General features: G+C 42.9%; 1 protein-coding gene and 1 long non-coding RNA gene across 3 annotated transcripts in view; one reads left to right on the forward strand and one right to left on the reverse strand.

Annotated features, from left to right (window-relative positions):
• Positions 1 to 537, reverse strand: part of LOC126869953 (uncharacterized) — a 40,520-nt gene extending 39,983 nt beyond the window's left edge. For both annotated transcript variants that reach the window (XR_007691059.1, XR_007691060.1), the window contains exon 1: positions 37 to 537. This is a non-coding gene — a long non-coding RNA (uncharacterized LOC126869953). The remainder of the gene's footprint in view (positions 1 to 36) is intronic.
• A 36-nt stretch (positions 538 to 573) lies between these two features.
• On the forward strand, positions 574 to 27,052 carry LOC126869944 (uncharacterized). The gene is made up of 11 exons (XM_050627188.1): positions 574 to 939; positions 1,590 to 1,764; positions 2,852 to 3,003; positions 3,565 to 3,705; positions 13,991 to 14,272; positions 17,008 to 17,116; positions 21,938 to 22,085; positions 23,850 to 24,202; positions 24,651 to 24,929; positions 25,002 to 25,241; positions 26,562 to 27,052. The coding sequence occupies exons 1-11, from the start codon at positions 581 to 583 to the stop codon at positions 27,000 to 27,002; spliced, it is 2,679 nt and encodes an 892-aa protein (XP_050483145.1). The 5' UTR covers positions 574 to 580; the 3' UTR covers positions 27,003 to 27,052.
• Positions 27,053 to 27,986: the final 934 nt, after the last annotated feature.

The following is a 27,986-nucleotide window of genomic DNA, read 5'->3' on the forward strand; positions in this document are numbered from 1 at the left end:
GTGTCTTACTAGTCCCTTCCACTCTGTTACCCTTACCCCTTTCCTCGCACTTGCCGGAAGATAGTCTCGAGTTGATGTTCGTCGCTCTATCGCTGCGGATAGCTCTATCTCGCTCCTCGTCCCGAACATAATAACGTGAAGTGGTTTACGGACTGCGTTCAGTCAGAGTACGCGCTGCCGTTCCGATCGCATCGGATCACATCAATCTTCTATCGCTACTCGATACAGACTCGCGAAGCATCGCGACACTCGCCACGAACACGCAACACGTGTACGTTTATGACCACGTCGTAAAACGTTCGAAAATTCTAGCTTGAGAAACGCGTGAACGCGACGCAAATCGTCTTGTCACGCAACGATCGTTCCGAGCTCTCGGCATTCACTGGCCAAGGTGTCGAAGGGAATCGAGCGCGACACCTGTAAACATAACTAAACTCGAGACTGTTCCGCGGGTAGATTCAAACACGAGGTCGTTCAGGATAAGCTCGATCTACGTCGATAGCATTGACACGCTCTTATTTTCCGCTACCAGAAAGGACTCGATAGTACAGGAAGAAACGGCCCCGCAGGAGAGCCCAGGATGACGATCGGCGCGTCGTCCATGGTGATTGACTATCTGGTGTTCGTCGGCTGTATCATCGCCGCGTTTGTCATTCCGCTATGGGGCAAATTTCGTGGCCGTCGAAAGGAGACCACCAAAGCGGACTATGTATTCGCCACCGGAAACGTCTCGATGGGCGCCATGATGTTGTCCATCGCCCGTGGCACCCTTGGTGTCCGATCTTTCCTTGGCTATCCGTCAGAGCTGTATTACAGAGGTAGCGCCATGTGGGAGACCATCTATGGTATGCTGCTCGCGTATCCCATCGTGTGCTTCATCTTCGTCCCTGTTTACTACAGCCTCGGCATCACGTCAGTCTATCAGTATCTAGATATGAGGTAATTATCTGCGAGAATCGTGTTATTTCGCGATATTCGTGAGAATATACGTTGAGAAACGCTAGCTTGTATATTGTATCTTGCAAATTCGAATTCTCGCGAAAGAAAACATCTCTTCCTTTGTTGGATGGAAAATTTGATGCCGCGAGGAAGCAACCGATGTACTTGTTTCATGTAAATTTCATATTTCGAAAATATATCGAAATAATCGATGACCGAGGAAGTTAGTAGATTCTGTCGTCTAAACGGAATACCAAGCGTAGCATCAGCTTTTTCTCCCCGAAATAAGAACGCCTCGACTTCGTGGCGTTTCGCATCGAAATCACGCGGACACGTGACGGATCATGGAAAAATTTAAATTTACCGTGTACACGATGCTCGAGAAGCTCGATATCGTCGTTTGCTTCGCCGAAATCAGGCTGCTTTACATTTTCAATTTACGTGTACCAGCCATGATATAATCCCCACTCTTCTCCTCTTTTTCGCGATACTGCGAACCTTTCTAGACTCTTTCTTTAAATAGAAACGATTGTTTCAGATAGTTTTTAGAGTTTGATTTTTCCTATGAACCTTGAAACTACTCTCGCGTTTAACGATTATGTCCGGCCGTGTCGGAGAATAGACCTCTTGTAATTATGCTAATCCACCAGGTTCAACTCGAAGCTAGTCAGATGCCTCGCGAGCTTCTCTTACGTGATACGTAGCCTGTTGAACTTGGCCGTCACGATATTCACGCCTTGCGTCGCTCTGAAGGCTGTGATTGGCTTGCCGTACTGGGCCAGTATCTTGGGGATCACCTCGATATCCGTCGTCTTCAGCGTTATGGTAAGTTTGATATTAAACGTAAAAGCTTCGGATAATGATTTTCGAGAATCATAAAAATGAAACGTTAAGCGTATCGTAATGTCCTATTACATGTAACCAAGAGGTTGAATATCCTATTAAAATTACAAAAGAATGTTTTATCTAACTTACAGAACGGTACAGAGAAATAGAATACAAATATTCGACTGAAATATTTTCGAAAATAAATGATATCGTTTCAAGTTATATTAGGTTATCTCATAAGTAATGAGATTTCTTTCTTATGAAAACAAAATCTGACGGAAATTAACCAGTGATATATAGACTGTTGATGTTTTTATGGAAAATTTAAATGTCCAGAAGAGTACAGAATGTACATACTAATATACAAAAATACTGTACCATTATATTTATAACAATTAAAGGCTGAAAGAATAATGATTCTATTCTATTCTAGATAGATTCCATTTCTTTACTAATATTCACAAAAATGTAAATTTGCATAAACATCTGCAACATAGTGAAGTATTTCGCTCATTTTCTACAATTGTCGTCACTTTCCTATTAAGCTTTCCATTCCCCTTTTATAAAAGACCGATGGTGACGAGTTCCATTGTTTTAAACTCAACTCTCAGAAAAACCTCGTTACTTGTGACCTCATAAATATTCATTCGAGAACAAAAGTTCATTGACTAGCATGATTCTACTGTAACGCGGCGATGCAAACGGAGAAGAACGTTTCCAAGGACCGATGATTTTCCGCGTAGAGACTGAAACATTTAAATCGTCCTCACGATGTCCGCCGCATTTTCGTCCCATCAATTATTCGCGATCCGAGGAAGCAGACTATTCGTCCCTGTTCGTGGTGCATTTCCAGTAGAGAGGATCGTAAATACGATACGCGCGATCGTAAAACATACACGAACAGCGGTGACGAGCCATAAGTGTGAAAATCTACCGCTTTATATGGCCTTGCTTATATCGATACGTTCCCATTCTCGAATTCATTTACGCGTCCTTTAATAATCTGCAGTTGCTCTCCGCAATCAAACTCGAATCAACGAATATTGCAGACTACAAACGAAAATGCTCGTCTTTTTATTCGCAGGGTGGTTTGAAAGCAGCCATCCTCTCGGATGTCATACAAGGAGTGACGATGATCGGCGTTTCGCTCGTGATAATCGCTAAGGGTTCCGCTGATATCGGACCTGATAAGATTTTGAACGTGACGTACGAACGTGGTCGATTAGATTTCTTCAAGTAAGTACAAATATAAATCGATTATCTAGATGCCGAAATTAAGTAGGCTATTAGGGATTAAAATCAGGTGAATTTCACACTTTATTTTATTGGACATTTATCGACGATCTCGCGAGTTTGAAACTGTGTCACGTTTCGTACGAAATATCTGTATGATCTAACCGAATAATAAATCGGTGTTAGTTTGAAGGGGATGTTCACATAGTTTTATTATTTTAACGTTGACTCTGAACAATCGATCCTCTGTGGACGTTATAGCAACATCTAGCTAAGAGCAGCAATAAGATTACGAGACATTCATCGCGTAATTCTAATTCAAAACACTCGTCTCGCGAAGCGAGGCAGTGGAGAAGGAATAACGTAACCCCGAATTACAACCGTGGGTCCCTATCGAATTAGCCCAAATCCGTGTTTGCTTCGGTGCATTTTTAGTGAAAAACAACTCGAAGCGTTTCTCTCCAAGTTAAACCTATAACATCGAGCGTTTTGAAAACGAGAACACTTTTGATCGACTGCTACTTCAATTTCTATTGAGTCAATAGGGCCGGTCTCTGATTTCAGCACAGATTTGGATCCCACCCTCCGAGTGACGACTCTGTCAGCAACCTTGGGTCAATTATTCATGAGCCTGTCCATCTTTGGCTGCCAGCAGAACTTTGTGCAACGATACTGTAGCATGACTAGTCAACGGAAAGTCATAAAGTGAGTAATTTCTTTTATTCGACCTTACCAACCTTTTCTAGAAATTCGCATATTTATAGAAGATTTTTCGTACCTTGCCGATAATTTTGAAAGGAAATAATTTCTCAAATGAAGTTACGAATGTTCTACCTCGGTAAAAATTTCGAAATTTCCGAGCATCGATTATTCGAAATCTGCCTCGAAGTTTCTGCAATTTCAGCAAAAATTACACGATATGTAGGGCGAAGTTCGTGAATACAGAAGTTGCCCATACTACTTCGAGGCACGCACAGAATTAGCATTTTACGCGACAGATATGTAAACAAGTGTCGCGTAGATAACGCCACGTGTTACAACGTGCAATGCTAAAATTCGTGTCATGGAAGAGGTCTGCCAATAAGGAAACGTTTATTAAAATTCTACGAAAAAAGGAAGTTTCCAACTGAAAGATAGAAAGAAGAGAAAGTAAATTTCACAAGTTGAATTTGTCGTAATATTTTGCCATCGCCATTCCTCGCGTTACTTCTGGCCCCTTGGAGTGGCTTTCCGCCGAACAATCGAGAAAATCGCCGGTGAGGGAGATCCGATGAGAATTGGGATTCATTCTGTATCCCCGAAATCGAAGCGACAGGAGTACGAGTCGAAAGTTTGCGGATCACTTAGTCGACGTGTACACGGAATCGACTGTTTCCCCTGGAGCTAGACGAGGAGCAGGGGAATCCTTCCGGAGGTGATCTCTGTCCGGCCGACCATGTCTAGTTTCCTTTCCTTCTTTTTTCAGTTCTTCCTAGCTTTGTATTCTTTCTTTTTTACACGTTCTTTCACTCTTTCTTTATCGATCGAAGCAATCGAGGTCTGACTTTTTAATTAAAAGGTCAATCACAAATGGTGAAATGAGTCATCGTCACGCTGCCAGAGACGCAATTTTTGCCTGCCGCTGCGTTGGTTATCTTACTAAATTATTATTATGATCTGGCTGCATGAGTCGCGTGACAGCACGTGATAACCAGTCACTTCGCATTATGCAAATTGTTACAGTCGTCTGGCTGTTATTCTTACTTATGATTGTCCATTAATCGGTCCTTCTCCTCGTTTATCGAAACACCGGACAAACAACAGCGTTGCTTACTTTCGCTCGTCGATTTTTCATATCGGTGTCATTTTTTAACTGCATCCAATTGGAATAAACATCGAGCGTAAAACGCGTTAATGACGTGTGTGTAAGCCTGTTATTTAAAAAGCTAAGATATGCAGCAGAACATTTATCTAACTCACATAGAATCATCTGTAAGTCAAAAAGGCTATAAATAATTTCTAGGAAATTGTAGTATCCGCTGCCGTTTAAGAACCACAGCCGCTTCTTTTCATCTGGTGACGCGATAACTCCGTTTTTCATCGCCGAACACCTGCGATGAAAAGCGGACTTCTTCCCGCCGAAAGTAATTTGCGAACTTCTTTTCATCCTTCCTTTGGGATAAGAAAGTTAATTCCGAATGATTCGAAACGAGGAAACCGTACGGGATGGTCGATTATATAACCGACGATCGAAACGCGAAAAGATCTCTGGTGACGTTTCGCGAAATGAACAAGTGACATTTGTGAAAAGCATAACCCGTCCCGTCGTGTTACCGTACAGGGGAAAAATGAAACAAACGAACAGCCGATTTCAGAGGCAATTTATCTCTCCCTTTTTCGAACGAAACATCGACGAGGACACGCGTTGGCATTCCATGCTCGCGGACGTTTTATTAGAACATAAATCCGAACAGCGACGCGTCGGTGTAGCTGCGATAAAAAGCCCCGCCGAAATGGACTTTTATTAGAATATAATCGCGGCCATGGTTACGCGTTCTCTCTTCGCGATAAAAATGTTTTCCCGTATGGATTTTTATTAGAGTATAACCGCGTGCGAGCGAGCGATCCGAAACTACCAACGATTTGTCACTTTATTACGCAATTTCGAGCAGCATTGATAAAGTTTTTATTGTGAGAACGTGCGAAAGAAAAACGACGTCGCTGTTTTGTTCCAGGACGTCCGCGCACAGAACGGATAACCGTTTGAAATTCGTCCGAAATCCAACGATACTTTTTCCTCTTTCGATTGGGATTTTACCGAGATTCGTCGCGAGAATGAGAGCTCCGATCGTAAACGTAAATAATCCTACATATCTCGTGAAATAAAACGTTTAAAATTTACGAACGTCGAGAACCCCTTGGTAGCAGAGCAGATTTTCATGCAGTTCGTATCGGCTTACCGTTTTCTGATTCGTGAAATTTTCTCCGCACTCCTCGTTACCACATAATCAATGAGCCCTCCGCCTGGCACCCGGACAGGGATTAAATGGCAGCGGGCCAAACTTTTAGGAGCAGATACTCCTTCTCTAGCTAAGGTCAACAGTATCAAGTCGACCGTGTATGTATCTAATGACGTTCCTCGCTCGTAAGATCTACCCCGAATCGGTTTTGCACGAGTTGCAGGTAGAAAATAAAAGTCCATCGAATGACGAGCAATGAATAAATTGCGAACAGGAACTTTTACCATTATACTCAGGCTGTTCACATCCTAATGGAAAAATATCTCGTGCTTCTTTTAGGACCATGTTAGCCAACATGCCGATAATCTTCATCTTGTTCTCTCTCTCCTGGGTGGTTGGCATGGTAATCTTTGCTAACTACGCGGACTGCGATCCTCTCACACTAGGATACATCTCGAAATTCGACGAGATCGTGCCGTTCTACGTGGAAGACAAGTTCCTTAACTTCCCCGGTTTGTTGGGTCTCGTGATGGCTACTCTATTCAACAGCGCGCTCACCTTGGCGGTGTCGAACCTCAACTCTCTAGCCACGGTCACGTTCGAGGACTTCCTCAGTCAGATACCCGCACTCAGAGAGTTGAAAGATAAGCAGCAGCTACACCTCATCAAGGCGATCAGCGTTATCTACGGCGTGCTGATAATAGGCGTGAGCTTTCTCGTGGCGATGTTGTCGGGAGTAATCGAGTCGTCGATGCTAATGACATCGGCGACTTCCGGTCCGTTGCTTGGCGTATTTGTGTTGGCTATGTTGGTTCCCTGTGCCAACTGGAAAGGTGCTGCGACTGGGATGATCTTCAGCCATGTGACCACTTTGTGGATAACCTTCGGACACTTGAGTATCGGCAATATGCACAAGGCGGAATCGCTTCCTCTGTCGACGGAGAACTGTCAGAACGACACGTTCTCTCCTTGGGTCACGCAGTCTAAACGCTTGTTGGACGCTGCGCTCAACGTCACGAACAATCAGTATCAAAGCGTGCCATTACTTAACGCGACCCAGGCAACATCTGCCAGAGGTCCACTCGAATATTTATATAGCATCACGTACATGTATTACGCGCTCATAGGAAGTCTGTCGACGGTGATCGTCGGCATTATCGTGAGTCTGTTGACGGCCAATCCACAAGAAGACATGTACGAGCAACATCTGCTTCATCCACTAGCGGTGAAGATATCCAGACACTTCCCGGGAAGACGAAGATTGTACGCGAGCAGCACGCGGTTACAGAACGAGCAGAACGCAGCGAATGCGACTGCTTCCTCGTCGGTGACCTCGATCGCGAATGCCGCGGAAAAGACTGCTCCTCTTCAAGGAATCGTCGATGATAATGGGAAGCTTCACATCGACATCGGTTACATGGAGAAGCTTAATGCACTCAAGAACGTCTCGCTCGATGTGACCAACGAGGTCAACAAAGGAACAAGGCTTTGAGAAAAAGTTCCCAGTGTGACGTTCAGAACGCGATTACAGTGTTGCTCGATCTTTTTCGAAAACGAGGCTGATTTCCATTTCCCTCTCCAACTGTTGTGTTAACGAACCTCCAGGGTGAGCGAATTATTTTCCTGTAGGTGCACCATTTTTACGATTCTTTGTTAGTATTATAGTCAAATGACGACCCTAGAAATATCTTATTGTTAGTAGTATTCTCATTGACCATCCTGTAGAATCAGCATACAGCTATTTTTATTTCCAATAACCAGACAAACGCGCAATTTTACAGGGTAGACGCTAGTACAAAGTTATATGCATGAACGAATGGCTTCGTTGAGCCACATTTAAGAAATAGTAGGCGCGCGATATTAATCGACCGACTGTGCACGCGCATACTTAAGCGAAGTAATTACGTTAAGTGAAGTGATTCCAGGAAAGATGCGATCACGCGTGTCTAGATGCCGAGAACTAAAATTCAGTCGGTTTTTCCCCAAGGTATTTCCTAAAACACTCCCCAAACGAGCCCGCTTCGGTAGTTGCAGACTACAAACGGTGGCATTTATCGGTGCACGCGAAACTGCATCTACCCTGCTGACTCGATTTTCTCCTCGCGTTTCTCTCGTGTTCTCCTCCTTTATATTCGTTCCTCTTCCGTCTTGTCCGTTTTACGTCTTTTAATGACGAGATCGACAAGCTCTCACTTTGTTTTCCTCTTCAACGCGAGCTTCCCATGCGAAGCACTTAAAGGAAACGCAAGTTTCGTTCGAGCACACGAAACTTCGTGAGAACACCAAGCCATTTGCGATAGAATCTTCATTTCGCAAATTTGTAAAGATACTGTACGTTATACGTACACGCGCGTCTAATACTCATTGTTCAAAGTCAAGAGCGGAATCCGCGAGTCCTTGGCGATGTCAAGCACTTGTTTGCAGAGTTCATGTTCCCGATCATCGAGAAATTATCCGGTGTGTCTATCTCGCTCCCCGGCGATACGGGGAAACGTCGTTCGTTATTCGTGTTTGATACGAGAGAAAGTAATCTCTGACATTTGTAGAACGCTCACGCCGGTGACCTGTGCCTGTTGGTCCGCTCCTGCGTTAGCGTGTAACGAAAGTATTGAATCGTGATATGATTGCAAAGAATCAAGTAGATGTTAATGCGTTTCGTTGCGCAAGGTCCGGATTCTTAAGGTCAGAGTTTCCCGCGACGAATGATTCACTATATGCAAATGAATGAGGCGTGTATTGACAGAGCGTGATGAACAGTTCACGCAAATTGTATATTGAACGATATTGTATATTCTACGATATTCTACGTTATTATAAGTTTTATATCTCATAGATTATGCGTTATTTTTTTAACAATATATAGACATATCTATAGAGAATAGCAGCGCTAAACACGATATATGTAAAATATAAAATGAATCTGTATGAAATACTGTGAATATTTATTTTGTTCTCTTTTTGCATACAAATATATCACGTTTTGTACGTGTTGTGTTGAAAATTCATCATTCTTTACTTTCTTTCCTGCTTCATCTATCGTCTGCCTGGTTATTTATTCAAGTTGAAATATTTCGAATTTCGCGCTTCAATTTACATTTTTCTCTACTTTACTCGATAAGATTATTTTACTCTGTCAATAACGAAACAGATATTTGAAGACAAGAACCTCGTTCACTTAATAAACAAATTCTAGCGCCGACTGCAGCAGAAAGATCTCTTATTGTACGAAATAAAACTCCGCAACTATGTTATACCGTTCATTCATCACGTCAATCAATCGATTAGATAGCGTTATTGTTTATTCAGGTCATAAAGATATGTAGAAAGATAGAGTATATACGCGATATCATATATTATCGTGTAAGTGGATGCGATACGGAAATAGAAAGAGAACGCTGCATAGAGATTCTTTCTGTTATTGTCTAATAAGACACGCACACTGACGCTGCTCGTTGATCGATATTACACTTATAACTTACATATTTACTGTACAAACGTGTATATGTTATTAGACGAGGACTCAAGAGGCCACTATATACGTAGAGTCCTCTTTCTATTCCTGCATCACTGTTTCAATTCGCTTATGCACTCTAATCTTTATATCTCTACGAGTCAAATCGTTCCAGCTGTTCTGACTGTTTCTTCGAACTCTGTCAAATCTGATACCATTGCAATGTAAAAATTACAACGAATCGCTTGGATTAAGAATCAGCTCGCGTTTGTCGAGAGAAGCCATCAGCATCGAACGACTTTATCGTTGAATTTCCTTGAAACTAAAGTACGACAAATCTATCGATCGTCGTTTTCGACAAAAGTAAAGTTGCAAATTTACGAGGAACCAGAGGCAAGAAAATATCTATTCCGTAGAATCCCCATAGAATCTCCGTGAGAAGCAGGAACATAATCGAAATGGAGACCATAAAATTTTACTCAAATTTCCGATGTCGCGAGGCGTACCTGATAAAGAAGTTAAGGTAAGTAGTTCTTAGATAAACCTCAAAATTTAAGACTACTCTCACATTTCGAGCAAAACTAATTTGAAACACAAGAAACCTTTGTCTGAATTTTGAACTTATCACACAGTTACCGAGAAATTGTTAATAAAGGTAAATAATTAATCGAATAAGTTAATGCACTTTAACACGATGGTATATGGCGGATTTTAAAAAAGAGAGTTTTAGTTTTACTTTTGTTTTGTAACACAGAGAAACTGTATTCAAGAACCGCACCAAAATTGGCACAAGATTACATGGAAATGTCATGAAACGAATTTATTACTTTCTGTAAAACTGTTCACACACTTTTTTCTTAAGATATTTGTAGCACGACGATATCTCATAACTCGAAACTCATATTCTTTACACATGTCTGAGATTCTCCCTCTAGGATGAAATTTCTTGGCTGTTGTACTTACTATGCGCGCACACTAACAAATAATTCAGAAATGGATAGGACCGCAACTACCGATATTACGTATTTCACATTATTTTTATTGGAAAATGGTGAGGCAAGGGCAAAATTTTTTTGTAAGTTCTTTTAAACATTTTACACAACATATTAGCATTTTAATAACTTTTTAGGAACGGTTTTCCTGTAATTAATCAAAAAGTCATTTTTGCGGCTTACTATGTATAGGAATTACGTGTTAAAACTTTAAACTTTCAAGATGAATATTTCTACCTTGGTAAAGCCAGGCTCTCTGCAAATTGCATGATGCATAAATAATGTGATAAATAACGTGTTGTCAAAATTTCAAAGAAATTATAAGGAAGTCAGTCTACGCCACAAATGCGTCAAATGTTAATGAAAAACTAGGTTTCCGCACGAATTCAGAAGCTATGCAGAGAAGTCAACGTGGTAACGTCGCACGATAGGCATGTTTAGATATTTGAATAGCCAGCGAGGATTCATTGAAATACACCAGTTTCTTTAATTAAATTTTGTAAAAAATTCTCTTTCATAATTATCAATTTTGGAAGCCAAATGTCGCAGCTTTATTAAATTTTTTAACGACATTACGCATTTCAAATAAATTTTTATTATCATATTTTTAACGTTAAAAAATATTATTGTTATTTCCATAGTGTTATACTACGTATAAATTTATCATTTATCAACTTTAACTCCAACTTGACTAACATAGTTGGCTAAGAATTATCATTCTGCGAAGTACCATATACATAGCACTTCCTGGAAGAATCACGGCTGCACTGGCAACAGTGGCAACACTGTACACCCTAGCGTTCCTGGCTGTCCATAAAAATCCTGGAGAGTGAGCATCCAGCGTGCGAAAGAAATCGATCGCGAAGACAAGAAGCCGAGGAACACAGAACAAAAGGGAAAGAAGCAGCAAGTGAACGAGGAACGATATCCAATGTGAAGCTGGCAGTGAAGGACAACGGTCGATTGGCCGTTGTTCTTCTTTGATATTTCGATACTTTCGGTCCTTTCGGTGTCTCGCGTCGACGTCGAGAAACGTCATCTCGATTTTTTCGCGATTTTTCAATCGCCATCCATGCGCCTTCGAATCTATTCCTTCGAAGTGGCCCAGTAACAGAAAAGAGACCATCGATCTCGAGAAGAGAGCAGTCTTTCGAATTTCTCTTCCGAAAGGACGTCGCTAACACAGCTACCATGGCGGTAGAGTCAAGGTAAGTTCATGAAGACCGTGAAACAATTCGCCACGTAGACGCTCGTGCGTTTCTGCAATCGTTGACCCGTGAGGACTCGTGCAGATTCGGAGTGGCTCGACGTCCACTCGGCTTACTTCGAGAAACTGCCACGCTTCGATTTTACTTCTTACAGTCTTCTTGAGAAGAACGTTGTTTTATAACATTTCTTCGTCTTCTTTAACGGTTAATTGGATATTTCTTGTGGAAGAATAAGTCTCGTTCGGAACAAGTTTCGATTGAAAGTTGTTCGAGTTATCGAAACTCCGATAAAGTTTGGCGTTAAGTGACTTTTAATGAACTTCGATTTTCTTAAATTCCGTAGACGAAACTAATGTACGTTTCAATTTGATACATTTTTTGTTACAACTATGACATAACTGTATATTTTTTTATTAAAAATACTAGTGAACTTGTCGAAAGATTACTGCGTCACCGACTCCGATGATTTTTGGCTTTGTTGCGAGGAATTATTTTGATTGATTTTTTCTTCGGGATATTTGCAAATAGTACATAGAAAATTCTTCAGTCTGACAACAACTGCATAACATAATAATAAATTAATTATAAGAATAATAATTTTTTTCACTTTGCGTTGAGTCACAACTCGGACCATTGGTATATGCAGTTGTGATCGAGGTTTTCTTAGCAGCTGAATTAGATCCGTAAAGTATGATACGAAAATAAATAAATCGATGGTTGATGGATATCGACAGATCGCCAAGTGGCGAAAGTGTCGACTACGCTCGCGATTGTATCACAGATACGAACAGATAGCCAGGATTCAACGTATTGGTACCGGCAGTTTCTTGCAAATATGTCGGAAACTAGGGCTGACCGACAGTTACATGTATAGGGAAAAGTTTTACAGCGTTATGCCTCCGATAACATACTCAAAAATCATCGAAGTCGGTAAGGGATCTGCCAACAAGTTCACCAAAATATTTTTATTTAAGTAATGATACTTATTTTAACATCATAACTTTATAATTGAAACTTTGAGAAAGACGTATGTACTCTGTACGAAACTTCAACGAGGCTCAAGCAAATATTAATACGAATAAATAATAATACAAAATTTTAATATCTACAAGAAATAACTATTAAATTTTTTATTAAGGAATATATTTTTTTATGAGATCAAAAACCTGGAGTGAAATCCACGGGGCAAAATTTCGAGTGTCAGATCGTGCATACCGTCCGAATATTCGTATATTTGTTCGTGATAAACGCTCACGGCTGTTCTGAGCGGTGTGAAGCGTGGCTATCGATGGGTAACGAAGACAAAAGCGTACGAGTTGCTGCACGATCTAACACCTCCGCCCCTGAGGGGTCGAGTTGCTTTCGCGAACTTGCGTGAAGATGCCCCCGCCCCCTTCGATGTGGTCGCGAGTCTGCGAAAATAAGCCAAAGGAAACTTTCCTCCGACGCGTGTAACTGCACCACGTGGGATTCGAAAATTCTTAGGAAAACTCGTACGAAATTTCCTCCGACGTAATACCAGTTCAAGCGGAGTTTCTCAACTCATTCAACTTTTCGTTAAAAGAGACTCGAGATGAGGGTGTTTAACGTTTTTCGGAAAATTGAGATTTTGTATAGAGTTTCGAGAAAGGAGGAAACGATAAAGAGATGGTGGATTTAACAGTAATGGGGAGATGTTCGAACTGGAAGTTGGTGGCACGCAATAGATCTTGAATCAAAGAACGAAACTATGGCCATTTCCAAAATAGCGAGATTTATGTGTTTTTTAAGTTGCTAGAATCCTTATTGTCTCTGAACTCATAGTAATAAAGAAATTCTATTTAAACATAAAAGTCTCTCATTCGTTATACAAGAGATACATTCTGATTTTATTACGTCAAATGACCCAAACTCTCAAACGGAGAGAACCTTATCTCTAAAATTACCAATTCCAAGAGAAGAGCTGCATCAAGATTCAAACAGCGATCTTTCCTGTGTCGTGTAATTGAGTCACTCGCAGCGTGGATAGATCTCCATTCTTAAGTCTAAAGCTCGGAATACCGCCTATACCGTCTTTGCAATTAAACTGGCTTTATATTCCAACCGAAACGTCAAAGATTTCCGTGTTGTTACATGAGCGCCAAATCTGATCTGTCCTCCTAAAATAATTCCATCCACGTCCGAATCTCTCATTAGGCTAAGATTTGATCTTCCATTTTCTCCGGAGTAGCTTTTGGCCTAGCCAGTTCGCTCCTCTGTCAATTGTGTCAGAATAAAAACGATCGAGAAACCACACATCGATGGTGGTCGATTGTTTAAGAGTTATGACGGGATACATCGTTGACAAATAATCACTCGGAAAGCCCGGGGCCACGACAATTAGCGAAGAGCAGGGCTAACGAGGATAATGATTCGTTTCAGATGGATGCCGTGTCAGCTGAAAATCGAGCCGAACATCTGCAGCTGCGACTACGATGGTATAATCCTGGTGTCGGGCTGCGCGCCGGGGTTCGATGAGCCTGAGCCGTTCAAAACGGTGCTGTTCAGCGCTGCCCAGATCGATTCCGCTCTGGGCGTGATCGGTGCGGTTTTGTCCATCAATTTGCCCGCGAAAAGGCTCATTTACAGTCCGACCGGGCCGCTCAACATGGATTACCATGACGTTCGCAGCTTCGCCGAGGCGGCCACTAAAGGCGTCAAAAGGTAGTATCGAATAAATATCTTTTTAATAAGAGATATTCTTAGTAGGATTTTTTAGGCTAATCTGAGTTGGATTGCGCGTGGGAGTGATCAGACTTGGTAGTGTATATTTGTCAGTAATTTCCCGCGAAAGGGAAAAAGGAACAAGCGGATTACCCAGAGCTAATCACCACGTAATTGCTTATTAATTGCACGGCTTAATTGGTGCGGGAGATCAAAGTGCAGGCTCATTAGACGAACTCGGATTACACGATTGTTGAATAACGAAGGAGGTTTCGCGTGGGATAACGCGGTTAACTTTGCCTTCCCGTGGGCACGGCTGTCCGATCGGGACCGAAATGTTTGCTCGCGGCGAAAAAGGACGGTGCATCGCCGAGAGAAGCTGGTTAATCGAATTGACCGACAAACCATCGCCTAACGAGCCGCGTGAATTTTCAGATTACAAGTTTGACTATATATGGGAGAGGACGTCCACTCACATGTGCTGTTTGATATTACTACCTTCAACTTCCTACCCTAATTATTCAACTATTCTAACAATTTCCGTAATTACGAACGGTCGAACTACTTTTAAAAAAGTTCCTCATTTTTCTTTTTTTTTTTTCAAATGACAGCGTCACGAGCTTTACTTCCATTAAATGATTTTTGATTTACGATCTCAATAATCCCTGTGGATTTTCAAACGATCTTCGACTGTCAATAACGCGACTTTTATGATACTTTGAGTGTCAATGACATGATCTCGATGACACCGCGGATATCAATAACACGACGTGAACTTTCGTGATTTTTAGCCGTTTGTACGGCTTCGTTGGCCTTGTAATAACCTTGTAAACGTGGTACGACCTCGATGATCCCTACTAACCTTCAAACAACGTCAACTACCAATAACACGAAATTTCGAGATATCTGGCTAGGTCTTCATCGTGTTAATCCCCGCAGAATTGGTCGAAAGCGGAGTAGCGTTCACACCTATCTCGATTGGAAGGTTCTCTCGTTTCATATGATGGATGTCCTCCAGGAGGAAAGATAAATAGAGCTGTTGAATATTTATAAGAACATACACGGAATAGGTAGCCGCCAAGCCCGGGTGGAAGGGTTGTTCGTGCACGGTCGGCTGAATGATTCATCGGATCTATCAGTTTTTAACGGAGGATCGACCCTGTCTATTTATGGCGATGGCACGCTTGATTCGCGACTGTCTCTCGCTTAATAAATACGGAATGAAGCGAAGCTGTGGGACGAGAGATAAATATTCATGATCGAGGGTGCACCAAGATAACAGTTTCTCTCCCCGAGCCGCCTTTTACTGTCGCGCTTAATACGCCGGAAGCGGAATAAACGTCGAACGCGCCGAGGTTCGACGAACGTTGATAGGTTCTTTGCGATAACATCCAGTTTTCTCGGTTAGAAAAGGGATAACCGTTGGTCAAACGGTGTCGATTAAACGGCCATCGAAGATTGGAGTTTGACCGCGAGCGGAAATAGAAGATACAGGCGGAAGACGGTAAGGAAATAGCAAAAGAACAAGATAAATGCGTTTAGAAAGGAGAATCAAACAACCCAGAGCAATGTAGAAACTTTTAACGAATATCGTAGTTATGGAAGGGATTTCACACGTTTCAGAAAATTGACACTGTGCTTGAGATTTATAACAGAAAAGGGATAGATGTCGTTAATATAGTAGAACCGCTTTTTATGAATTGGAGTTTCAATATACAGAACAGAGTCATAACTTCGAAGCAATAGAAAATGGAATAAAATTTAATTAGCCAAAATTTAATGATTTTAAGTGGCGAATAAGATGGAAACGTTTATCAAAATTTAATGTCTCTGTATTTTTTTTAACCGAACTATTATTCTTTCATATATCTCTATACAAACGTACTGGCGTCCCTAAATAAGTATATTGATTCGGCCCGCTACTCATGACTCCCCTAATTTTTCGACGACTTTCCCTCCTCAATTCGAGGGGATTAATCAAGCAATTCCACTATGAGAAATCTTCAGCATCGCTCGATCTCCTCATAAAATAGGGTCTGGTAATCGCGCGAGCGCGAAGGAAGTGAAATTCCACGCGAGCCGAGTGTCCCGAAATTCGGTTGAAAAATGAAATTCCACGAGCTGACACCAGAAACGCCGCGAGGACTGTCGCGTGGGATTCCGCGTGCACATCGACGACACTCGCGAGCGTGACAGCTGAAATACCGCAGCGAAACGAGGAGGAAAGAATAACTTTCAACCGATATTGGTCACGATTCCTTGATTTTGAATGACACCGTTCCGAAGTTTAAACGCGTCGAACAAAAGACACGATTTCAGGGGAGGAAATTGTGTTTTGGAGAGAGCATGACTCGCGATAGGGTGAAATATTGGATACGTATGTCGCATTTTGCACGTAGAAACGCGTGCTCGATATTTCCCTCTGTATTTTTTCTATTTAATATTCGTCAGCTCAAGCGTCAAGTTGAAAGCAACGATAGTTTGACAATACGAAGTTTATCGCTGGTTATTCCTATTTCATGCAATTGATTTCAATCATGGTTTGATGATTATTAAAATCGATCCTGATTTCTCATTTTGCTGCCAAGATTGACATTGATATATTATTTCCTTTTTCGTTTCCGGAGATAATGGAATCGGGTTAATTTTACTTTCGACCGACCGTGCACTGCCTTCTGTTTTCCCTTTATTTTCTCGTTCGACTGTTTATTAAACGAGAATTCGTGTTTAAACAGAGCGTTGAAGGCTGGCGTCAGGTGTCCGCTGCTTGCGCTTCTACCAGACATCCGCTTCGAGAACGTCGAGCTGGTCACGCTTCTTGGAGCTCTAGAAGGCCTCTACGTAGTAAGTACTCGACGTTAGTTCACCCGAATCGCCAAATTGAACGCTCAAAATACCGTGAACGATCGTTTTCCTCGGTCGCGTGTCTTTATCAAGTGTTGAAATCGCGTTGGTCAGAGAACTATCGAAAACACTTTTAACCAGTTACGAACGAGACAATCGAACGAGAAGTCGAGACTCTCTGCTTACGTTCGTCGGTGTTGGAGCGTATCGATGAACCAAAGTAGAGAGTGGTAAAGGGGGAGTAAAAAGGGGGAAACGACGGAAACTGACTGGAGCATGACAGATCGAACAGCTCCCGGAAGAAAGTGGAGCAACCGAAGATTAGTAACGTCAACGTTGCTGATAAACGCGCGCCGCTCAATTGTAGGCAACACGGCTGGTTAAAGCGTTTCCCAGATAGTCGGTCGAATTGTGGTCACTGCCGCGCCATTTAAACCAATCAAACAGAGACAACACAGGCCGCTGGCGTGCGGACTACGCTCGCAGAATAGGAAGCCTGTGGCCTGTGTTTGAAAGGAATTCAGCTTCCCGTGTTTCAACCTGGTCCCGGGTTTGATTGGCTGGTCGACTCTCGTTCGCTAAACCGACCTAAATCCGCCGTCACATTCTCGTGGATTGGCAAGGATCGAATGAATTCAGCCGATCCTTCTGACATCTTAATCCATAACAAACGGCACCGTACGCTCAGTTATCGAAAACCAGTGGGACAGTAATACTTGCTGAGCAACTCTTGTTCCAAATGCTCCGTTAGTCTCTGGATAAACGATTGATCCTGGTCTTGGTTCAACTCCACTAAGTGAACGTTCTAGATTACCTCGTTATCCCCTCGATGGTCGACGTTAATTACACGTCGGAAAGCAATTTCGCTGAAAAGTTTCGTTTCTGATTTATTTACGACCATCGAGTGTAACCCGTAGAAAATCAATTGGCCGGTCAAGGTCGTCTCTTCTCCATCCCTTAATAATCGCTGTTTTCCTGTACTTCGTAACTATGCTTTTCCACGCGTGATTCTAGATGTCAGCCTGAGGATGGTTCTCCGTGGATGATGGGAAGATCCCAGATAGTCGTCTGGTTACTAGAGCGAATAAAATCCTAAGCGTTTCCGGTTCGACGACATTTTGAGTAAACAGCAGCGCATGACAGGTATCAGCTCCGAAACGCGCGGTCAACAGAGCTATTAAACAACACCCGTCAGCGGCAGTGGCAACGCGAGCTGCGGATGATGGATAAGTGTGTCTTACGAGTCCCCATTGTTCATCGATGTCTTCCCAGGTTGCGAAACTACGCTTGATTACAGCTTCGTTCTCACAAGCACATGATATACCTGACAATCGGAATTACGATCGGAAACGAGCCGTGTTCTGTACCAGAATTGCCTGTTTGACATTGGTCAATCGTATCGGCGCGGTATCTTGCCTGCGAAATTATCGATAACGCCACACGGAGACAAGATTAATTAGCAGGGAAAACTGATACTGCTGATATTTGGGTTAACATGCTGCTTCGTTATCCTTAGAAATTACATACACGCATTTAAATCCGTTCTAACGCGGCTTTAATTAAAATCAACGTAAATTTAATCTTGAAATGTCCCACAAAATACGTATACAATATTGTTCTAGAAATTTTTGTCCGATTTGCCTATAGAAAGGTAAAAAGGTCGAGCTATAAACCAGATTTAATACCACGTAAAACCCGGTTAGGTCAATTAAAAATAATTATAAAATAGAGTTCAGAGAACAAGATAAAACTCTGAATAGTGACTCGGTGACTAAATCGCTCATACATTTGCACGAACATAATCTCTTTTTCACCAACGTTCGCCCAGAACATTGAGTGGCCAAGCGCTATTCACTGCCTTTCAATCCTAATCTCAAATGCACCTCTTGCCACGCGTTTCTAACGCTCGAAACTTGGTTATTCGCTAATGCCCACTGTACACACAGTTACACCGAATTCCCGTTTCTGTATCAGTTCCACTTAATACCATTTAATCGCATTAGAAAATTAACAGCCGCTCTTTTCAAATCCCAAACCGCTCGCGTAGCTAGCCATCCGCCAGCGAACCAGGTGCCAGAAAAGATTATCTCTTTCTCAAAAACGTAGCACCTCGTCCTGTTGACGTTACACGTTCTTTGTTTCGGATACAACTGCCTAGGGACTTTCGACCCTTATCTCCGAAACCAAACTCGTATCTCCATTGCTATTGCAGCTTTAAGCAACGAACACACGAAGTAAGAAGCACCACGCGCCTTCTTTGGCCAAAGTAGGGGAGAACGGTATAAGACGTTGAAGGGGTAACGTAGTAGGGAGTTTCGTCTTGTCAAGAGTAGTGGATGCTTGGCGTTCCTAAATCCAGGCGGCCGGCAAGGCGACCTAATTAGCGAAATACTCGAGGGTCCAGGCTCTGTGTGTCTGAGCCATCGACGCGTAGCTCGTTCCTTCTTTCGTCGGCCCTCACTTCCTCCGTCGTTTAGCCATCCTCCTAAGGCGGGTCTCGCGAATACGGAGCATCGTTTTCCAAATACCGGAAGACGCCCTCGGAATTCCGACGCCGCGTAATCGGAACGCCGTTGTGAACGTCGCCTCTTCGTTTCGTCGCTTCCGTACCCTGAGGTACTTCCGTTTCTCATCCTCTCGACACTTTCACCCTTCTTCTTGTAGAACGTCTCGTTCCTTTGCTCTTCTTCTCGTAGAAGTTCTCTCACCCTTCCTCTCCCTCTCCCTCTCCCTGTCTCTCTCGTTTGGCTGTGACTCGTTTTTATTTCTCTCCCCCGTCTTTTATCGCTTCGTGGTTCCTTTAATTCGCTTTTTTCGGATATTTGATTAACGTTTTTGTCAGAAAGCTCGTTTTCGTCGAAGGAGATCAGAAGACGGTCAGCGACAAGATTAAAATAGCTGCAGGTACTTTAGCCCCGGCTCGAATATTACTTGTCTTTCGGTGCTCCCGGAATTTCAGATGCTTCGATTGAAATTCCCGGGTTCTTTTAAACATTCGGAATTTCGCCGTTATTGATCTTGAGACATGCCGTGACATTATCTACGTGTCGCTCTAGACGAATTTTATCCTTTCGACAAGATATTATAAGGAACAAAAAATAAGCAGAAGCGACGCGATAATCAGAGAGTATCTCAGAAAAATTGTAATTAAAAAATTATCTGTCGTGGTTCTCTCAGTGAATTGGTTTTCCGATCGGAATTTTCCGAAAAGAAATTTTATTTCCAATTTTCCAAAAGAACTAAAACGATAATGGAAATAAATCAGATATTTATAACGTTTTAACAAAGTTCGAGCTCGACGAGAAAGAAATTCTTCGATAGAAAGCATATGTGGCGGACGAGAGATTGGAAATTAAATATTAACCGGTAAATCTGACGCGAGGGATCTACATTCGCTAACAAGTTGGAGAAATGGAAACACTGTTCGCAATGTATTAACAGCCTAATCTGTTACATAACGTTGCCTCGATTTCAAGCTCTCGCAGGATATCGCCAACATGTATATACTCGTAAACTATTCACCTACTTCGAAATAATAGCTATCGGGTAGGCAGACACGCGGCTCCGATACGAGCAGCGAATACATTAACGCGGAACTATGCCGGGCGTTCGGATAACGAAGACGAGAAACCATCTTCCATGCTGAAACTTGCCTCGTGCCATGATGAAAGAAACAGGCGTTCGAGGAAAGAGCGGGGATTAAAAGCAATGCTATATATGGCGATTTTTAAAGAGCAGAATGGTCAGAAAGGGTTGAGAAAGGGGATAGAAAACGAGGGAGGAAAACAAGCTCTCAATGGGTCGAGGAGCGAAATGTTAAGGGGATTAATTCGAGAACTTTTGAACGAAACATACGTGTTCCGTGGCAAGCTCGCTTATGAATCGAGCGATCCACTAAGAGGATTATCCGCTTTAATATTTTCCGTGTGGAGAAACAAAGGCAGCTAAGAAGCTGCGTTAGAAACCGAACGCCGGCAGCGTGTCTACGTTGCGAAAACTGGTTCTCTCTGGCTAGTGAAATATTCCGCAGGAACTGACGTCTTCGTTGGCGCTCCACCAACTTCTTCGCCGCTTATCTTGTTTCAACGTGAACGTTAACCTCTTTGATCCGTGTCAGATGTCTCGTAGGATCAACTTTTTTTACGACGGAATTTGTGTAGTTAAAGGATGCTCGAGGGATTGAGGCGATGGTCTCGTTCCTGTCAATGATTTATGGTACACGGGTTCTAAGGGGATGATATTTTAGCAAAACGGCTGTTGCATCCTTTTTTTCACGCTACAGAAAATTCGCCGTCACTTGGACATCGTCTCTAGCCTCTTGGGGTTAATTCTATATCGATTTTTCAGTCCAGACAAGCTTTCTTCGGTACGCCCGCTTTCTTTTTAGTAGTTGATGGTATTTCTGTTTCTGTTGAGTCCGTTTCTTCCAATTTAGTACAGAAAACAGGCTCGAACAAAAGCTTAGAAGATTTCAGGCGATTGATTTACAGGATTTCCGTCTCCACGGTAGTCGTTCATTCGAATACGTCCACGACCTATTTTTTTATATCCATCTATTCCGCAACTACGATAAAATTATCATATCGAGCTGTGACTGGCGTAAGTTGTAAATTGGTCATCGATCCGTTTGTGTCCCTGACCTTTCAAACAAACCTGTCGATAATTCTATCAATATCACCACCATCCTTCCATTCGCCAATCAAACCAAAGCTACAGAGTTCGATAATAAGGAAACTTGTTAATCCTCCAAAGACCCTATTCAAAGTCGATTGGTAATGATACTTTCTGTAACCACGAAATCGCTTTGCCGGTTCTGTGCAGCCGTTGGAGGTTCGAGAAACATGCCCAGACCGATGCTACAAGGCGTGTCAACTGGCCGTATGGAGTCCGATTTGCAGTAAAAAGCTTCAGGGTATCGTGAAGCTGGCCTCGGCGCTCGAGAGCGGAAGATACGTGGCGAGGGACATCGGTAAGTCGTTGCCTGGGCCGAGAGAGATTCCTGCTACTTTATCGAGCACACTGGCCGAAGAATGGCCCCGACTTCCGTTTCGCGGACTTCCCTTGGAGAAATAGGACGTGGGAGAAGAAGGAAAAATCGCTGGCGGCTCACAACTCGTTTGGAGTAACTGGTCGAGCGTGAATCTTCGTGTTCGTACCTTTCAGCAAAGTCCCTCTGGGGGGCATTTTAATATTCAAACATTTAGACATTATCGGTGCTCTTTATTTTAAAGGGACTGACTCGAAATGGATTCCTCGGTGGAATTTCTTGTCTCGTCCCTGGACAACGTTGATCGTCCTCTAGTTTACTCTGGGACGTTGACGACGGAACATTTTTCAGAGGCCATCGCCCGAATACTTTTTCCTCGACATAGACGCAGCGATTCGACATTTTATTCGCGTTCCTCGCGGTCGGGGGAATGTAAATTTCAGGCTGTTCCACTTGCTCGTTCTCCCCAAGAATCTCGGGCGTTTAATTAAGCGAGAAAAAGTTGCGTATATACGTTTTCGCGCGACGTTACGCCGGCGCCGATGCACTTTCCCTCCAATGTTTAAAATACCAGGCCGTATTTCCACCCTGGACGCTCGAGAAACAATTACTGCCTTTTTCAGTTTCCAGTTGATTATTCGCCTGAATTTTTTCTCCTCGCCTCGTTCGCTGACCGTTCGCTTCCAACTACGTGGATCGTATTAATTTCTCGTTGCTGAAAAACTATGGGTCCGAAAAAATTCTATATCCGATGGAAGAAACGTGTCGCGTAAAAATTTTAAACGGAATTCCCGGTAATCTACTGTTCACGTCTCTCTCGTGCCTCTGTCAACGTAAAATAATATTAGAGGTGACAAAAACGTTGATCCGTTTGGCTGAAATAATACTCACAGAGAATAGGCCGATTGTTAAAGGAAGGAAAAGATCGGTCGTAGTTGCACTGTTCGACCAGCAAATAGAAAGGAACGCGCGTATTTTTTGATGATCTTTAACGGGCGAATTATTCCGTAGATTAAGCGTAATGTTACTTTTAATACGATATTAACTCTTTGTGAAACTACAGACAAAATAAATGGGAACGAGGGTTTCTCAAGTACTCCGTAGATTCAAAAAGCCAAAATCTCGTCGCTCGTTAGACTCTTTCTCGTTTTACCATCTCTTTTTTATACCGCTGGAGTGTATGGCCTGGCTAGAAGAATCTACTCGCGTCATTGAGGGAGTTTCGAAGCGTGTAGAACGACCTGCATTGCTTCTACTTTGCAGAGTGCACCAGCATTCGCAATCTTTTTTAACCTTGCCGGCCCTTTTTCAATAAAATCTCCTGTAGAAGCTCCGAGGGAAGCAGCGCGGTAATTGGTCGGACGTGTAAATCTCTAGAAACTTAAGAGACAATACTCCGTCATATCTATATTTCAGCTTTGCACTCGGCAAAGTGGCGAGAACTCATGTCTACCAACCTCGTAAGAAAATAAACCTTATGTTGCACTTCCCACCGTGTCGTTGACTCGCCCTCCTCTCTACTTTTCATACCAACAATAATTATCCCTCGCTTGTATCCCATAACAGAGTAGACACTTTCAAACATATACGACCCAAAGTTCAACCCTATTACGCCCTAATTTCCTCAACAGCTCGATCTTCCTCATTTCCGAGCGTAAAATCGTCCCAATAACACGGCTTCGAATTAGCCCCGATGATAGCTCGAAATCTCATTTCCTACGCTAATTTCACGTGATTTGCCTGCAGGTGGCGCAGATCCCGAAAGAATGGCACCCCCAAGGGTCGAAGAGTACCTTGCGGAATTGTTCTGCGGTACGAACGTGACGATGCAGGTTGTATCCGACCAGGAAACTCTGCTGCAGGAATATCCTCTGTTCGCGTGCGTGAACCGTGCAGCCTCCATGATACCCCGACACGCGGGTAGAATTATCTTTCTGACTTACGAGCCGCCTAATCCTGCCTGCGTCCTGGAAACGGTTATGCTCGTGGCTAAGGGTGTCACTTACGATACCGGCGGCACCGACCTTAAGGTTGGCGGCTCGATGTTCGGCATGTCGAGGGATAAATGCGGAGCAGCAGCGTGCGCTGGATTCATGCAGGTGCTTCGCTATAACAGACTGTTCGTCCATGCGTTTGAACGCTGCGGTATCAAAGTGAAACGTTTGATAGCCCGTAAAAGGCTTCTCTGCGCTTTCTATTTCGCTTTGTTGCAACTTTTTCCAATTGTATTCGAAGGTTGTTAACCGATTTGACCAGAGGTGGCTAGTGAAATTATAGACAGTATCGGGCGTAATCTATAGGAGGGATTTAACTCGAGCGTTTCATTTTACGATGATTAAACCGGCAATTTGGTCGATATGATTATGAGCACGGTTTTGCGATCGGGATAATCGATGGTACAACTGTGCCATGTAATTTGTATTTCCTAATGCTTAATCGAGACAGTAAGAAGATTAAAAGAGAGCGCATAGTCTCGGTAACTGTTGAAATTGTTATACGTTTGGTATGTTTATGAAAGTAGCCGTAGGAAGGATTTGATGTTGACAGGTGGTGAATTTGCTGCAACCACCGACGGTGAAGGCTGTGGTGGCTCTGTGCGTGGTACGGAACAGCATCGGTGAGAATTCCTACGTCGCCGACGAGGTGATCACCGCTAAGTCCGGCGTAAGGGTACGTGTCTCGAATACGGACGCGGATGGTCGCTTGGCTATGGCCGATGCTCTCTGTCACATGAAAGAAATGGCCCTGTGCTCGGTTAATCCGCATATTTTCACTGTCGCGACGCTAACAAACCACGCGATGCTCACCGTCGGTCGCGGATACTCGGTAAGCGTTTCCGAAATGACGAATTTCAAAATCGTTCCATTGTGAAATAAATTATTGTACCATTTACTCCAGATCGCTATGGACAATGCAGTGGCGCGTTTAGTCAGCAACGCCGAGAAACTTCAAGCTTCCGGAGAGACAATGGGCGATCCATTCGAGATATCAAGGATACGAAGAGAGGACTTCCACTTCCACGAAGGTCGAACGGAAGGCGACGATATTTACCAAGCGCCACCTAAAGGCAGTAGCGTGACGAACAGAGGGCACCAAAATCCATCCGCCTTTTTAATTATGGCTTCCGGCCTGGACAAGGTAAAATATATTTTAGAACCTATTAAGTGAGAAATTTATCTCGTTTCTTAGGCGTGAAGAATCGCAACTTTTAACACGGCACTCGATCAGAAACGGCTCTGAAATACCTTCACTTGGACATCGCCTCGAGCGCTGGCGATTTTCCCGAATCTCCAACAGGTGCTCCAGTTCTGACGTTGGCCAAACGGTTCCTCTTTCGTGACGTTTCTTTCGGGAAAGCCAGCCAGACGGAAGCCTAGCCCGTGGAAATTTATACTTAAACTTAATTTTACAGGATTCCCGCTGAACTAGCCAGTCGATGATCTGAAACTGACGCAGTTTTATCTATATCAGTACGACAGAGAAACATGTGGCGTGTCCCAGTTTTGTTAGTACATTTTATAGGTCACGAGAGGAAAAAATGTCATCTAATCATACGTCTTTGAAAGCATCGTTAAAGAGTTATAAATTATATAATATAATCTACGTCTAGTAGTGGTCAGAGGGTATCATAATACTTCTACGATTACAGCTACGCAACTCCACTTCAAAATATGGCAAAAGACTGAATTTGTTACTCTTTGAAGTTCTCATTTATTGCTCGTCAAAGTTACTTCGTAATAGTATCACGATACCTCCTGACTACTACTAGATGTAATGGTTCTTGATCTATTCGTACTTTGCACCGTAGAAGCGCACGTTCGTTACCGATCATTTTCTACATCGTTCTTTCGTTATAACTTTTTAATGATGCTTCCAGTGACACGTGTTCGTGTAACATATTTTTCTTACGTTGATCTATAGAATATACTGACAGCGTTTGGCTAAGAAAGAAACTGAAATCTGTATAGTAGGTACAGGTAATAACTACGATAATGGGAGGCTTAAACGAGGGGATAAATAACCGCCAAGCCTGATCTTCTTTCACTAGACTCGGATAATCAGTCTCGTGTTAATCCATGATCGATTAAACTTACCATTCTACGAAATTAATCTCATTTCCTCACGCGATGGTTATATTTAACTAGTACTATTCAATAAGTTATCGCAGTCCTATAACACGGTATTTGAAGAGGTATCGTGTTAACATCGTTTTTAAACCAATATCCGTCGGCAAGCAATTTTATACACACCTACATATCTCGCGCTTTTCCCTCTTTAGGATGGCGGAATGAATTTTTTATGGGCGATCAGCTTAACATAAGTACCGCGAGGAGGCATTAATGGCAGATTAAAAAGCTTTTCCATTACAATGACGTTTAAAGCCTCATTTAGCCGGCCTATATCCCTTCGGCCCGCCTCGTTCGACCACTCGTTCTCACCCCCTCGTATCGATTGCAGCACGGAGCCTGTAGCTGTTCTCCCTTAAAATACACGCACATCGACATATTCGCACATGTGCCCGATCCTCACCACCTACCCTACAGCGGTAACCCCGTCCTGGCTCTGGCCTACTGCTACTTAATCCAAGGCAAATGTCTCACCGTACGAAACGACCTGCCCTTCGAGATGCAATACGTCTGCGAGGTGGATTGCAAACCCGTGTGCCTTCAACCCTGTCAACCATGTTATCCACCGTGCCGTGCTGCATGCGATGTGAAGATATGTCCTCCATCAAGCTGTTCCTGTTGTCCTCCGTCCACTCAACCCTGTGATCCGTGCTGTCCTCCAGCTTGTCCACCTGCTCCTTGTGCACCTTGTCCACCCTGTCCACCGTGCGGGCAAAACGTAACCATCGTAGAACCCGTTTGCAGACCGAACGTTCCGAAATGTGTTAACTGAAACGACTGTTTTGTAATAAAGTTTTATTTTCAAATAAATTTTCTACGTGATGTCTTTTTTTATTCTGAACTAAATGAATTTTGATAGGTGTTGTTTCGATACGAGTGTCGAATGAGAAATATAGGATGCAAAGTATGTTACTGGTAACATGTAGGTAAGGAAGGAATTTTGAAATATCTGCAGATTAAAAGAAGTCGATAATGTATTCACACCTAGTTACCTTTTAGCACCAGCGAGTACCTTCAATCAGTACCAGATATCGATTGTAGGTAAAGTAAATTTCTATTACCTACTAGAAATAAAGTAGCTAGCGATCAACGAACATTTTACAGGAATCTGTAAAACAATGTTTCGAACCAGTTACCGTATGCATGATAACGATAAGGAACTGGCTGTGTTTTCTCCATAATTTATCCAATAAATTAAAAGAGCGTATCACATGTACGTATATTACAAAAATATACCAGTTTCACAACTAGCGACGATTCTAAGCCGGCGTCCATCAGAAAACTCGGTAATCACGCATGTTCCTCGCGATCCTAGGAAAATGTCACGACATATGCCGATAATAATTCTTGTCTGCCGTCGCGTGTTCTATCTGCGGAATGCGATCTAAACGGGCACGAGCTGGACAGGAATCATCGAACTTTCCAGACTGTCGATTACTACCTTGTGACAAAGCGCGTTTCGCTCGCTGGTCGAAACGCGGGACAGTGGCGATAACGCGTGCCAGTATTGTCCAGGTGAGTCTCCTATCGAGAAGTCGATCGTCCAGTTCAGATAAAACTGATAAGAACTACAAGCGCTGTATCGATGTACGAAACTGTAATATCGACCGGCTTGATTGCTAAATTAAACGTTATCTTTGAGAAAGCTTGGAAACACGTGACGTTCGCGATAGAAATCGTAAATTTTTCTTGGAACTTGGATCGCTGTCGTTTGTGCAACTGGTGCAACCTATTGTACAATTACACCGGAACAAAC

This window comes from Bombus huntii, chromosome 10 (genome assembly GCF_024542735.1).
Source record: "Bombus huntii isolate Logan2020A chromosome 10, iyBomHunt1.1, whole genome shotgun sequence".
Classification (NCBI taxonomy): Eukaryota; Metazoa; Arthropoda; class Insecta; order Hymenoptera; family Apidae; genus Bombus; species Bombus huntii.